This window comes from Abrus precatorius, unplaced genomic scaffold, assembly GCF_003935025.1.
Source record: "Abrus precatorius isolate BTA unplaced genomic scaffold, Abrus_2018 Scaffold5, whole genome shotgun sequence".
Lineage (NCBI taxonomy): Eukaryota > Viridiplantae > Streptophyta > Magnoliopsida > Fabales > Fabaceae > Abrus > Abrus precatorius.
This window is the reverse complement of record NW_020874395.1, coordinates 21107395-21122540: the sequence shown is the minus strand read 5'-3', so window position 1 is coordinate 21122540 and position 15146 is coordinate 21107395. Positions and strand designations below refer to the sequence as shown.

General features: G+C 33.4%; 1 protein-coding gene across 1 annotated transcript; it reads right to left on the bottom strand.

The window, feature by feature from the left end:
• Positions 1-1395: 1395 nt before the first annotated feature.
• LOC113868151 lies at positions 1396-14402 on the bottom strand. Its single transcript, XM_027503724.1, has 16 exons — positions 14288-14402; positions 13907-14185; positions 13064-13158; positions 12861-12974; positions 12014-12118; positions 11809-11880; positions 6258-6370; positions 6004-6135; positions 5347-5415; positions 5023-5110; positions 4830-4901; positions 4631-4731; positions 2707-2824; positions 2184-2243; positions 1968-2078; positions 1396-1506 (listed from the first exon to the last, which is right to left on the bottom strand). The coding sequence occupies exons 2-16, from the start codon at positions 14031-14033 to the stop codon at positions 1396-1398; spliced, it is 1488 nt and encodes a 495-aa protein (XP_027359525.1). The 5' UTR covers positions 14034-14185; positions 14288-14402.
• Positions 14403-15146: the final 744 nt, after the last annotated feature.

The following is a 15146-nucleotide window of genomic DNA, read 5'->3' as shown; positions in this document are numbered from 1 at the left end:
AAATAAGTGGCAGTCTTGTAATAAAAGTGAAACAGAAAGTAAAGACAGAAAAGTTTCCACAAACCAAACGGGCCCCAAGTATTCTTAGTTTTAAATTGTGATTGTGGTTGCAATATCAGTCTGCTTGGTTTTAAATAGAAGTCTAGGGCCGCATTTATTTGTAATTTCTCACAATATTAAGGCTTTTGAGGCCTTCAAAACTGTTGTTTAAAACCTTGGTGATTGGCATTCACAACATGATGTGAATGTGGCACAAGTAATCTGGATTTAATGTGGGCAAAAAAGGGTGCAGACAGTGCAGTTAAATGTAGACAGTGATTAGGGGTCGATGTCTGAGAAAGAAATTCTGGTTCTGTTCTTCGATCTAACGATAACATTAATTGTATAATATCTGAAACATTAATACTGTGGCTGCAATTACAGTTGCTGATCGCAGTTTAAAACCTTGATAGATTTTGACCCAAATTGTTGTTGTACAGCTAAAAATTCATGTGCCTTCTATGCTTAGTTCAAGTTGTTAGGGTTACGGTTTCATGTTAATAAGGGTCACCTTATCCAATACTGTTTTGGTTGAACTATGCTTCAGGTAACCCCGAGGTTCAGATTTATTATTTGTGTGACCAAATAGTAGGAATTTAAGTTATTGAAATGTCATCTTCAAAGGTCTAATATATTTTAAAATAGACAAATGGATTTTATGTTTAAAAGTAGTCCCATTTTGTCCAAATACTTTTGAGACTATCTTCAAATATTGTTGATAAATGCGATTCTTGAGATCTTGGAATGGTTGTTCATTCGGGTTGCTAAGTATAAGGAAGGCGACCAGTGTTGGTATATATTCGTGTAGCTGTTGTAGCAACCATGTGACCTAAGCATGAACGGGTGCAGAATTTAAATATTGGTAGTAGTAAGTTAAATTAGCATAAAATTATGGGAACTAGTCAATTTGGTCTCTGGAATTACAAAAAATGTTACTTTATTCTTTAGAATTTGTATATGATTATAAAATGGAATAATTTTTGTCCTTAAAATTATAATAATAAGTACTAAGATGATATATTTGAAAATTTTAAGGACTAAAACGATACTTTTATAATTTTAGGAATTAAATTAACTGATTTTTTATTACTCAATATTCGTTAAACTGATTCAACATCTGATGCGACCATTAGGGATTTAAGGAAAATCCACTATCCCCACTCATAATGTCAATAAATTAACTGATGAAATAATGAATTTGCCCAAGCATTTTAAATAAGTGTGCTTTTTAAAGGTTTTATGAACACTGCAAAGATTTTGAAAAAAGAAAAGAATAAAGAATAAGACAGTGGCACGTATGAAATTACGAGGATAAAATTATGAGACATAAATATTGACATATATTCCAAAACACCATCAAGGAGAAATGTTTCCTTGTTTTGCCTTAAGAATAAGCTCTTCAGTGGTGGTGCCAATTATCTCGTTAGCCCGTTTCAGCCCAACACATTGATACCGACCAATGACATCCTGAATTTCAAGCACATGTCATAGGTAACAACAATTGAAAATAATTTCCTACAAGTTGTATCAGCATATTTCCTGAATATACGACCTTAAAGCAACAAACAAGATTTCATAAGTTCTAATTGTCATTTAACATGCAAATGTACTAAGATCTATAAAGTGGACATGACTAATGCATCAGAGAGTAAATGCAGTCACATCCAATGGGCGAAAAATCACGGCTTCAAAATCAACATTGTTTCACCGACTGCTTCAGAATCAGATCTACCGAACTTGGTTACAACAAAGGATATTAAACAAGTCATAGACGTGATGAAATATTATACTATTAAGTGAAAGATTTTCTAAAAAATAAAAGAACATAAACTAATTTTAAATTGACAGTGCTTAATTTTTGTCTCCTAAAAATTCTTATTGAAAAATTAATTCAAATTGGGCTATAATCACTTTAGAAGGAATCTTACCTTAGTGACAATTCCCAACTTCTCTAATTTCTGAACCGCATCATCCACGTCAAAATTGCAGCTCCCCCCAAACTCTTCTCTGATTAGGTCTTCACACCATCGATCCAGATCCTGATTAACATTACTATATAGCTTATATGAATAGCAATGAGAAAACTACAAACATTGCAAATTATAAAGAGAACAAGATTGCTCAGTTGATATTGACGTTCATACCTGTCTTGTAGCTTTTCCCTGTTCCATCAAAATATAAAATGATATTATTACCTCTTTGACCTGCACATTAAGAATTTAAAGGTTATATGAACATCCTCACTAGTACAGTAATCACTACATATAAAGCAATGCATAAGAAATTTGCTTATCCATGCTTTTCAAAAACATTTTGGCACATATTCCAATACTAAGTATTATATAAATTTACAAAGTTTTCAGTTACTATTACAGGCATATTAGGGAGCATTTGAGAAGTAAAACAACCAACATACGGTTATGCTAACGAGTCAAAGATTGCTGTCAACCAAAGCCAGTGAACCACGTGTGAATTACTGATTGTTGGGTGAATTTCTCAGAAAAGCCACCCATCACATTGAAAGCATATTTCATATAAATCAAGCTTACAAAATTTTACAGCAATCCAATATTTTTTGGTACTCCATCCTGATGTTAAAACTCCTATTATGCTTTTCAAATAAAAAATAATAAACAAGTTAACAGAACACATCAAGCTAGAACTTACTTCCTGCTGAATGACATCATCACATAAATGGAGAAGTGTACCCTTTCCACTGTCCAGTTGTTTCTCATACATTGACTGAGTGATCAAGTTTTGGTATGCAACCAAGTTTTGTTGGAACCTATGGGTGGTTAAAGATTGGTAGGCACATTGGTTAAATAGATTCATCAAACGCAATGACTTGTATACACCACAAACTTGTGAATGTTTGACCATAACTTTTTTAAAAATAAAATAAAAACATGTTGAATTTGGCAATTTATAAACTGTCAGCAATCAACCACAGATAGGAATGTTTACATTAGGAGAAAGAAATAAGGATAGGTCCAAAGTGCCAAGTGAGCGAGCCTATATTAATCAGAACTTGTTAGTTAAAGATGTTAGAGAAGTTGTTAGTTAACTCTCCAACAGCAGTGACAAGGTAGGATATCTCACATTCAATGTATAAAAAATATCAGATAATAATCAGGGATATGAACATTTTATCTGTAAATTAGGGATTTAATTAATTACTATTAATCCTGTTGTACCTCATTGCATTACTATAAATACAGCTCATTTGTCATCATATGACACACAACATTCAGAAATCTCTTCTCTTATATGGTACCCATGATGGTGAATAGTACCCACGACCTCTGTTAGCCACTTTTTGCCTACCACCACACCTCCTTTTCCCAGTGTGCCTCTGCAACCAGCATTGCCACCCTCAGGTATCGTGGCCTCTCTCTTACGCATGTATCTCCCGTGCCTGTACCAGATCTACGCGCATGAGCACTTTTCCGGCCAGGCCCATTTGTTGGCGACATCTTTCTGAGTCTTCTCCCTTCTATGGTGAGCCTGTCCATCCTTTTACCAACTTGTTTTTCTCATGGTCTTTAACGATTCACCATCTGACTCTGGTATTGGTAATCTTGTTGCTGCAGTTGCTCAATCTGGTAATCCTTTAGCATTTGTTTCTTAGTCTTCCTCTCTTGGATCCTTGACTCTAGTGCATCTGACCATTTGACTGTAACAAATCCCTTTTCACTCATCTATCTTACTCAGATTCTTTGCCTTTTGTTATCTTGGCTGATGGTTCTCAAATAAAAGTTCTAGGCATTGGTCAAACTCAACCTCTTCCTAATCTTTCTTTATATTCTATACTCTATGTTCCTGGTCGTCCTTTTAACATAATATCCATTAGCAAGTTCACTGGTACCGTTAGTTGCTATGTTTGTTTTTGTTAGCAACTCTATTCTTGTCCAAGATCGACATACCAAATGGATGATTGGAGCAGGACCTGAGTCTTAAGGATTATATCAATTATCACTGCCGGTTGCTTGTGTCTCTGCTGCTACTCCACCTACACTTAAGCATCAACACTTCAGTCACCTTAGTCTTAATAAAATGAATCTTATGGTTCCGCATCTTTTAAACCTTCAAACTTTTAACTTTGTTATGTCAACTAGGAAAGCATACCTGACATACTTTTAATGATCTAGTCAATAAAAGTGCTCTATCATCTTTTGCATTATCAAGTAACTGCTTCATTTACATTCTCTTTTTATGTTTATATCTTAGCTCCAGTATTGCAGTTAGAGAGCTAACTAGCTAAACAATTACAACTTCTCTAATAATAGCTTTAACAAACTAGGCCTAAGTAATTGAGGCTGGCCAACTTGATTCCTTTGGCCTATCCTTATTTCTCCTAATGGAATAAGCATTCCTTATTCGGATTGGTTCCTAACATCTTGCGAACATGATTCTATTTTCAACATTACAAAAGGACTAGTTCAACCAATAATCTGTTTCAAAAAAACCTGTTGTGTCTTATTTTTCACTATTAATCACTATCTTTGAATGTTCAATATACAGAGGATCAAGCTTTGGAGTTACTGCAGATAAAATTTTCAAAGTTTAAAATGGAAACAGTTGACATGCTTACGTGAAATATGTCTTAACACAATAACCAAGTACTGTGGAAAGAACAGCAACAATCACCGTCAAATCAGTTGAGGCCATTTCAAGGGAGCTAACTACAGCAACCTGTGAAGAAAAACACATTAAATACATCAGTACATAATGGTAAAGAATAAGAACACTACATTGTGGTAGAGAAACTCCATTTGTGTTGAAAAACTAACCAGCCCGACTATAGCAGATCCTAGAAACTTGACCCAATCCATTGGAGTCAATCCAGGATTTTTCTTTTCTGGCTGTCAAGTAAAAAGTTTCGATCAGGTCAACACTTATATGGTAATTAGGGGAAAAGGGTAATTAGGTATTAACTCAGCCATTGGAATGTTGTTGATATGTTTCACAAAGGAGGAAACTCACAAGAACTATTTCCATATCAGCCATTGGAATGTTTTTGAAATGCTTCACAAAAATTCCTCGTTCTGATTTTGATTTGGAACTCACTGGCCTGATGAAACAGTTTCCAATTTAGGCTTTAAATAGAATAATATTCATATTTTTCCTTTTGCACAACAGATTTATGAATTCCAAGCATTATTTACATGACCCCTCTGAAGATAACTCAGATTACTCATTTTTTACACAGACTGATATGATCAATGTGATGAATAGAGAAACTATGATTTTGGTTTTGAATGGGAAAAGGAACATATGCTAAACTAAAGAGATATAAGAGAGTACTACCTGTACACAACAATTATCCTATCAAACGTGAGTTCTTGGATTGTGTTCTTGTTCAGCAAATTAGAAAAACTGTAAAGTGCAGCAAACAATTTCATGAGTGACAAGATAATAAAATATTCAAGATTTATACAGTTTAGATGCATGAGTTTGGCAGTAAGAAAACAGCCTGCATTTCTCAGACAATATGAACAATTGGATTACTATAGGGAACTTTGAGCCTTAAGAATTATTTTCTGAAAATCTATGAAAAATATAAATTCAAACTTCCTACAGGAGGATGACTAGCTTGTAAATGTTCATTAATAAAATTTCCCAAGGCTACTGTTACTGTGTTGATTCCAGAGCAATTAACTTTCATGTCATTTTAAGCAAATACCGATAATTTGAATCTTTGATTAAATGAAACTGCTAACATTCAGTATTTATATTGATAAATCTAAATTTTAAATAGGAAGCATAAGAGGATGTGAATGGTCAATGCAAAAATGTTATCTGAGTCAACAGGAGATTCAATGATAAGCCTATATTATCTGCAAAAATGTTATATAAATGAACTATAGAAAGTTCTGATTTAGACAGAAAATAACATAACAAGAGCAGTAGCTGGAGGTACAACAAGGACAACACAGGAACAAACACACTCAGATCCAACAAGACCTCAATGGCAAATTTTCAAGGCGTATTCGTTTATATGCATCATCCTGATAATCTTCTGAGTCAGTTTCATCGTTCTTCTTTGGGTCCTTCCTACAATGCAATTTTGACCGTCTGGATAGAAACTTTTCCAACCTGCAAGCAACATGTGTTAAATATTCAAATAATTATGGAAATCATGACTCATCATCATTATAAAATATTCATTAGCATCAGATAATAATACAAATTAAATTCCTAGTGTGAGAGATCCTTACCTAGTTATTCTTAATAGATATGCCCAAAAACGTGCTATGAGCATGTCCACTTTCTCCATGATAAAGAAATCAGTTGTTTGATCAATTCCAATGCCACGCCGAAAGATAATATACTAAAATAACAGGATGTATTAAATTGCTATTTCACAAACAGATTAAGACCAAGTAACAAAACAATAGTTTTTGTTGAGCAGGTTCATCCTTCTTGGTTTGGTGTAGTAAACTTTTCTGATTTAACAAAATAAAAATGCATCAGTCTCTAGAGTGTCTGCTCGAGTGCATGTTTGGGTACAATAGTGTGTGTTGTGTGAGTAAGTGAGTGAGTGAGAGAGATGGTGGAGATGACCTTTTAGTGTACCAGTTCAACAAGAAAGAGTCTTTCTGCGCAAAACTTCAATCTTTCTTGAAAAACAATCATCTTTTACTACTAGTCTATCAACTAGTATCAAAGCTCTTTTTTCTGGAAGCTGTTGGAAAAACAGGCACCAGAAAGAAATATCAGGTTGCATTTCCAGCCTTCGTTGTCAGTGAAAGGGAAGGCCTTTTCATGGCAGCAGACACTAAACACTCAACAGATTGCAAGAATAGGTTCTTGTTGGAGACATTGGGACAACTTCCAAACCCAAGATCCCTCAAAACAACAGAATACAAGAGTAGTTGGAGGCAAGGCAATTAGGTAACAAGTAATAGCAAGAGTAGGGGACTCATTACCAAGGGTGAACCCAATGCAATGGTTGCTACAGAATAAGGAGATAGAAGGAGAATTCACTTGTGATGAAAAATTTAGTAGAGAACATGTGTGTAAGAATAAACAGTGTTGAGCGATGATTCTAGAAGATGTGAAAAATAATGCAGAACAAGTAATGCATGAGTTAACTGGGTAGTCGAACAAGTGAGAAGCTATTTAAATGAAATAACGTTTGTCGTTAATTTGTGTATATGTCTAATTTCTTTTGGGTATAAGTAAAGTAAAAACAATTGACAAATTTTTAAAAGAGAATATTTAAATGATCAAAGTGATTCTTCTACACGTGAGTCATCCAATCTCAATACTTCACCTCAAGAATAAGAGCAATGTGAGACAAAATGCCAAAAATTAGGATTTTGGATTGCAGCTAGTGATTTGAGAGTATGAAATTCATCATGCTTGTATCAAGCGTGGGCTATGATGTCAAATGATGATCATCCTCGTCATTTCAAGCTTCTACATCACACCTAACAACCACATTTTGTTTTTTACTCTATCAAAAAATCATATTACCACCAATAAGGATGCAATAACTAGATGCAGGTCTGCTATGAGATCTTTCTCAATTTGATTTTTTGAATACCCCACAATTTGAGCATGTCATTTGTTTTATACAAGAGACCTTTTCCTAAGTTCTATAATACCACCTTCGAACTTATTTATAAGAAACAAGCAACTAATTCATTAAGACCAATAAAAATAGTTACATACTATAAATAACCAATCTTCTATGTTTTTCTATATTTGAAAATTATTCATCATGACTCAACAAAAGTTTAGTATTGGGTCCATAAGAGAGATGGGGAGAGAAAGTGATTGAACTGAAATTGGATAGTCTACAATGAGTAAAGACCCTATGTATATATACATAGAAGATTCTTTTGAATATGATGTGATGTAAATAGCAACTTGTTTTATCCTTTCATGAAAAATTGGATTTGATATATAACAACTTGGTTGTCACACCAAAGTTTCATAAGACTAGTGTTGTCAAATCCCATCTCCTCCAAGATTTTCTTAACCCATTGTAGCTCACAAATGGAGTCATAACCTTGTACTTTGCTTCTACACTTGATCTGGCCACCACATTCTACTTGCCCTTCCAGGTAATCAAATTACCTCATAAGAACACACAATATCTTGTAGTAGACTTGCAATTTATAGGAGATCCTGCCAAGTCAGCATAAAAAAATGCCTCCACCTGGCACCTACAAATGCCCATTATTCTTGTACACAATACCCTTTCTCGGGGCCTTCTTCAAGTACTTAACAATGTGCATAAGTGCTTCCCAGTTAGTGTTAATTGGAATAAATTGACTAATAACACTGACTAAAAAAACAATATATGGCCCAGTGACAATTAAATAATTCGGCTTCTCAACCAATATTCTATATTTCTATGGATCAAACAATGAGACTCCATTGTCAACTTCACTCCTTGCTCCATAAGTGTCTCACACGGTTTAGCCCCCTTCATGTCAATTTTATTCAAACAGGTCCAAGACATACATTTTTGTGAGAGAAAGATCTCTTTCTTTGAATAAATAATTTCAATGTCATCAACATAAATAACTAAAATGTAACCAATGTTAGTCTATTTATAAAATATTGTATGATCACTCTCACTAATCCAAATTCAAGAATCACATAAAACCTTAATGGGTTAGGTCCATTATGACCATTCATAACAATAAAACATAATCCTAATATGACTACTATGATATTCATCACACACTTCCTTTGAAAAATCATAATACCACTTTTGAATAGTATCACCTCAATTCCCAAGAAGTATTGAAATTTGTCAAGAGCTTTTATTTGAACGTGGTGAAAGAGGTGTTGCTTTACTTGTTCAATGCCACATTCCATGTAATGACAAAGTCATTGATGTACACAATTAAGTAGATAAAACTTGAAGTTGAATGATGATAGGAAATTGAGTGATCAACTTCACACTAAGTCATACTAAACTGATGGATCACTGTGCTAAATCAACCAAACTATTTCCTTAGGAGGAATTGTTTGAGACTATATAGGGATTTAGAGGAGATCAAGGTCAATTTTAAAGACTTCATTTTGAAGATTAAAAAAGACAAGGAATATATCCTCAAAGGAGACCCCAGACTATCTAAATTAGCAGCTTCCTTGAAACAACTAGTGAAAGAATGGAAGGAAGAGGAAGAAGGGTATGTCATCATCACCTTTTCCCTTGTGGTCAAAATCACCTTAGTCCGCATTTTTCTTGCTATGGATGTTGTTCATCGTTGGCCCCTTCATCAACTTGATGTTAAAAATGCCTTTTTATACAGTGATTTATAAGAAGAGGTTTATATGAAATAGCCACTAGGATTTATTGTGGTCAGTCTCATCTTGTTTGTCATATCTAACGTTCCCTCTATGCTTTGAAGCAATCCCTTGTGCCCGATTTAGGCATTTTAGCTCTACCATAACACAGTTTGACATGACTAGATGTGAAGTTGATCATTTTGTCTTTTCTCTTCATTATATGTCTGGCCAAAGCATTAATTTGGTTGTTTATGTTGATACTATCGTCATTTCCAATGATGATTCCAATGACATTCAGCAATTCAAAGACCCGTATTCAGCCAATTTCAAACCAAGGATCTAAGCCCCATCTCAAATACTTCTTACAGGCATACATTTTCCAAATCCTAGGGCTTACATCATTTAAGCCCACATTCTAATCTAGTATTCTATCAGAATTAGACAAATTGCTTACAAACTACAGTTGCCAAAACATAATACAATTCATCCAGCTTTCCATGTTAGTCTCCTCAAAAAGGCCATTACAACAGGTCTCCATCCTCATCCACTTCCAGCAACACTTTTGGAGGATTGAGAGTTGCAACTACAACCTTATGAGTTATTTAAGTTGTGGTGTAATGATGCAGAAGTGGAAGTACTAGTTAAATGAACAAATATACAAGATTTTGAGAATTCATAGGAGCTATTGTCTACACTAGAAAGAGTTTTTTTTCCAAAATTTCACCTTGTGGGCTAGATCAAAGCTTTAGAAGGGAGGGGAGAGGGAGGGAGTATTGATTGCAATAATGAAAATAGACCCATAATAAAAAAGGTCTATGCTTGGCAGATTAAGCAAAATGGACCCTAATGGTTGTGTTAGAACGAGGGCAGCTTATAAAATGTATTGGACTAATACGCAGAGGGGAGAGAGTGAACTATTTAGAAATTAGGAGAGAACTAGTGCCCCTTGGATTGTATTGAACTAGATCATTGTTGTATTTCTACAAGAAAAGAAAGATTCTTGACAAAACTTAAATCTTTCTTGAATAATAATCATCTATTACCTCAACTCTTGGTACTAGCCTGTAGCCCCAGCTAGAACATCCAATTCTTCACACGTGAACATTACAATATTAACAAATTACTACGCATCTCAGACCTTAACTATTGTTATTTTGTTTCACACAAGGTATTTCTTTCAAAATGAATATGTAATAAAAACTTAATTATGTTTTTTTCCTGATAAAAGTCGTACACTTTTGGAAGAAGTCCTTAAAAAAAAAATTGTTGAAATTTAATCCTTAATATTTTTCAAATATTTGAGTCCTCATCATCAATTGTTCTATCTTAAGTAATGAAATAAAAGAAGTCTAGATGGCATTCTAGCTTAGAGTCAGAGAGTCCGAAATTAACAGTTTGCGACGAATGAGCGCAGCTGTTGTGTTACTGAGGGAGAAGAGGAAGAGTCTTAACCGTGCGGGTCTAGGTGAAGTGCAGCATAGGTGATCGTACTCGAGCAGATGTGGTGGAGGTCTTCGTCGTTGGTGACCGAGATCAAGGCGCTAGAGGTCTTCGCTGGCGACGTAGGTGAGGTGGTTGTGGTGTGGCCTGGGTTGGATTTTGCCACCATAGCTGCACATTAACTTGGCTTTGTAGGTGGAAGGAGTTGTTTGTCAAGGGAAAGGTTATCGTCATCGATGTCACCAGAGCGTGGAGAGGAATCGTGGGAATTCATGGTTGGGAATTGGGGATGAAGGGTTTGTGTTGTGAGAGTGGAGTGGGTAATGCTTACTGGTTGGTGTGTTGAGAGAGAGAGAGAAACAAAACGGCTTTGGTCTTGGAGAAGACGAACCAGTGAAAAAATGGAGCTCTGGCCTTGAGTTAGAGGGATGAAGTCCAATGCAAGAGTGATGGAAGTTGAAAGAGAGAGAATCAGGGAATTTTATTTTAAATATTGATTTTTAAATAATAAAATATAAAAAATAATGATAATTTGTCACTTAATTAACGGTAAGACTAATTTTAAATATTTTAAAAATACTAAAAATTAAATTCTAACAATTTTAAAAAAAGCTTGTTCTAAAAAGTAATGCTTTTGTAGAAACTAAATATAAGACTTCAATAAATTAATAACACAAGCTCTAATTTTTACTTGTGAATCTAGAGGAATGCTTTAGTGTCTAAAGGAAAAACTGAACCTTAAATATAAGATCATGTCATCTGTGATAGACCTTTTAATTCCCGTATTGTACCCATTCATGAAATAGAGATTGGAGTATAATCAAAAGCTTCAAATGACCTAAGTTGACCTATGTCATCAATTTCTGTCAGTCTACACAACCACTTACTAGGTTGATAAGAATGGGAATACAAAATAGTCAACAGAGCTAGAACAAACTAAAAACACCATTCGACAAATCTAAAATCAAAATTGTAAACAGCTGTACGATGATGACTTATAAAGAGTTTCAGAGAGCAAAATAATGAACAGCATGGCACCAGAAGTTCCTTCGTGGATAAGTACCCTTAAAGCCATACCTTATCATGGAAATCTGGAAGGTTATGTTGGGGATGTGCTTCAAAATATTTTTTTAAAAGAACCTTGTCAAGCTACATTCAACAAAAATACAGATCAGCAACTGTTAAACAGCATAATCAAACATCCAAAGTAACCAAAGCCATTAAAGGCACATATGTAATGCAAGTACATTATGTGTTACAGGACCGAGGCAAAGTTGCCAACCTTAGATTCATCAACAGTAATGGGAAGATTTAGAAGATACTGTCCAGAAAGTGCAATATCAATCTCATTTTGTGTTGCAATCTTGAAGTTGCTCTTTTTCATGACCTGCATAGAGAATCAAAGAATCTTCAGATACCATTAGAAACAGAATAACATATATTTTAAAATATTACAGTGCTACGTTTTTCAATCAGACCCTGAATATTTTGTTATTTTAAATCTTATTCACCATTTACCTCTATGCCATTTCACTGCCTCAGCCTTACCATTTTCATACCTTGACAATATTTGCTCCACAAACTAAAGCTTTTAACCACATTCCTTATGTTACACAAAAGAGTAGCCAAATAACCTTTTTATTCTAATAACAACACAGTGAAACTCAATCCAGCCATTGTCATGTAGTCACAACCCCTACACTTCCTCACCCTTCACAATTTAGACAAGGCTCAATTATTGCTAGATTAGCATTTTATTGTAAGGCAGTTCCACTCATTGAGGAGGAGAAAGGAAAGATGTTTAAAATTATTGAATTGAAAGAAAAGTTTGATAGCCTCTGATTAACCGGCATAGCATGATAATCAGAACTTAAAGGGTATAAATCTATTGACAACACAATTTGCATATAGTAGTGATTATGAAGACTAATTATATGATTTAATTTGTCTATTAACATATATTACTTTTATATAATACAATTTTCATTGTTATGGATTTTCAGGTCCATATAATATACAAATCAAATGTCTCCAAGATCATTTTAGACGTTAGAAATTAATGAACTATCTAAAAGAGTACTGCTATATCATCCTATTTATATCTTCCTATAATGTCATCCTATTACTACCTCAAAAAGGTACTTCAAGAAATTCTGTTCAAGTTCTTCAATTTCTCTAAGAGGCAAGTTCTGCTGTTCCAACTTCTGGGCCCCAGATGTAGGATCAAAGAGGGAATAGAGTTGCTGTAGGCACAAAAATAAATAATAAAAAAAATCAGGCTCTTATCTAACTATATCACTATTTGTATCTGAAATGGTCAAGAAAAGAATACCATCATGTCCTCAAACTGAAGAATGTACCAAGCTCGAATTGTATACTCTATTCTTTTGCATAGCTTCAAAAACTCAAGTCTATCAGAACTATGTTCTGCATACAGTACCCAAACGACTCTGTCAGAACTATATTTCTACATTGTTTCATCCAAATCAAAACTTCAACATATTATCACCATGACTACACTAAATAATTAAATTATATACAGGGCATGGATTTTAATTGCAGTTAACAACTGTTCAGTTTCAAAACCGCAATTAAGGCTTCAATATGGTGATTTTTGGAAGTCTTTGCCACCTATTAATTATATACGATATACCCAATAAAAGAGAGAAAAAAATGAATTTGGTAATAATAATTATGCAAAATATGTGATAAATTAAGAAAAAAAATGCTAGAATACATTATTACATTCTAACACACACTTTGTTCTTAATTAAAATTTATTAGAAATGATTAAATAAAAAATAAAATTCATTAAATAATAAATAATAGTATATTAAAGAGTGTGTTATTAGTATTATTGGAAAAACTAACCAATGATATTCAAGTATTATTAACATTTAAGTCTCTGATTATTAAGACATTGAAAAATTAATTATCACATCTTTCAGTAAAAAAAAAATTTAATTTGAACACATATTCTAATTAAATTGAACAATTCACAATTAATTTTGTTAAATTTAATTCTATTTAACTTAAAAACAAATAAAAATAAAATAAACGAATTGAGCCAACCCATTTGCCATCTAAAATAGCAATTTTAATGATTACGAAAGTGCAACAAAGTTATATGGCACGTGCACATTGAAGAAACAAAAGGGTTAAGACAAAAACATACTAATGAGGTTGGCCAATGTCATGATGAGGTGAGGCTTCAAAACTTTGATGACCGATTCACGTTCTATCCGAATCACTTCATCCTTCTTGTTATCGTGACCCGTTTCTACCGAACCCAGTTGTGCCATTTTTTTAAGATTGAAAATTTGCAATATGAATCAAAGGAACCGTTTATATTAAATGTGTCGGTGAAACTTAGCTGAAACAAAGTGTTTCTTGCCAACACATCATGGAATAAGATTCGTGCTTAACAAACTAGGCGTAAGGATGCTTCACGGTGCTGCAACAACCACACAATAAACCAAAAAATAAAATAAAATAAGAAAAATGAAAGGTACATAAATTAAAAATTAGAAAACAAAAATGCAAGTTCTTGTTTAACCGATGAAACTGTCACTAGCGTGTTGGTCGGCCTCGTCACCAAGGTTGTCAAGAAAACGCAGATGTTCGGTTTCTTCGGAGGGGGAATTCACGTATCCATGGCCAAGCGATTGTTCATCGTTCAGAAAGTGAGTGATAGAGGTAAATTATAGCGAAATTGATTCATTCAAACTTTTCTTTTTACATTCTCAAAATAGATTCGTTGATGTTTTATAGTATATTTATCGTTCTTTTTCTTTTTTCCAAATTAAGAATCATAAATTAAAAAAATCACGAAAGCATAATTTTTTGTGACTTTTAATAGAAATTTTATAATTTTTCTTCGTATGCTTGTAACTTCCAATTTAATTTATTTCGTAACTTTTTGTTAATGACTATGTAACCTTTTAACATAAATCTTGTAATTTTTTATTTGTAATGTGACCCCATGCATTTGGCATTATAATTAAAAAAAAAAAAAGTGGAAGTCAATCCTACTTAATCAATCTTTATTTTAAAATCTTATTTTTATAACTATATTTTAGTAAGAATTTTTTAAAATTATTTAAATAATAATAATAGACATGTAAGAATAATAATGACACTCCTAAAAAAATACTTAGAGAACTTGTGCTTATTAAAAATATTTAAAAATTGGGTTAAAAATTAAAGATTTATATTCATTTGTTAGAAAATTAACTAAAAAATTACATATTCCGGTAAAAGAAAAAAATTAAAGGCGCAAAGGACAAGAGAAACTTTTTATTTTTCATTTTACGAAGTTACCATTACCCATCCTTTCTAATGTCATTCACTCAAACGCTATCCGTTTTATTAGAGCTTGACAAGAAGGGGACTCACGTCAATATTGAGCAAGACAA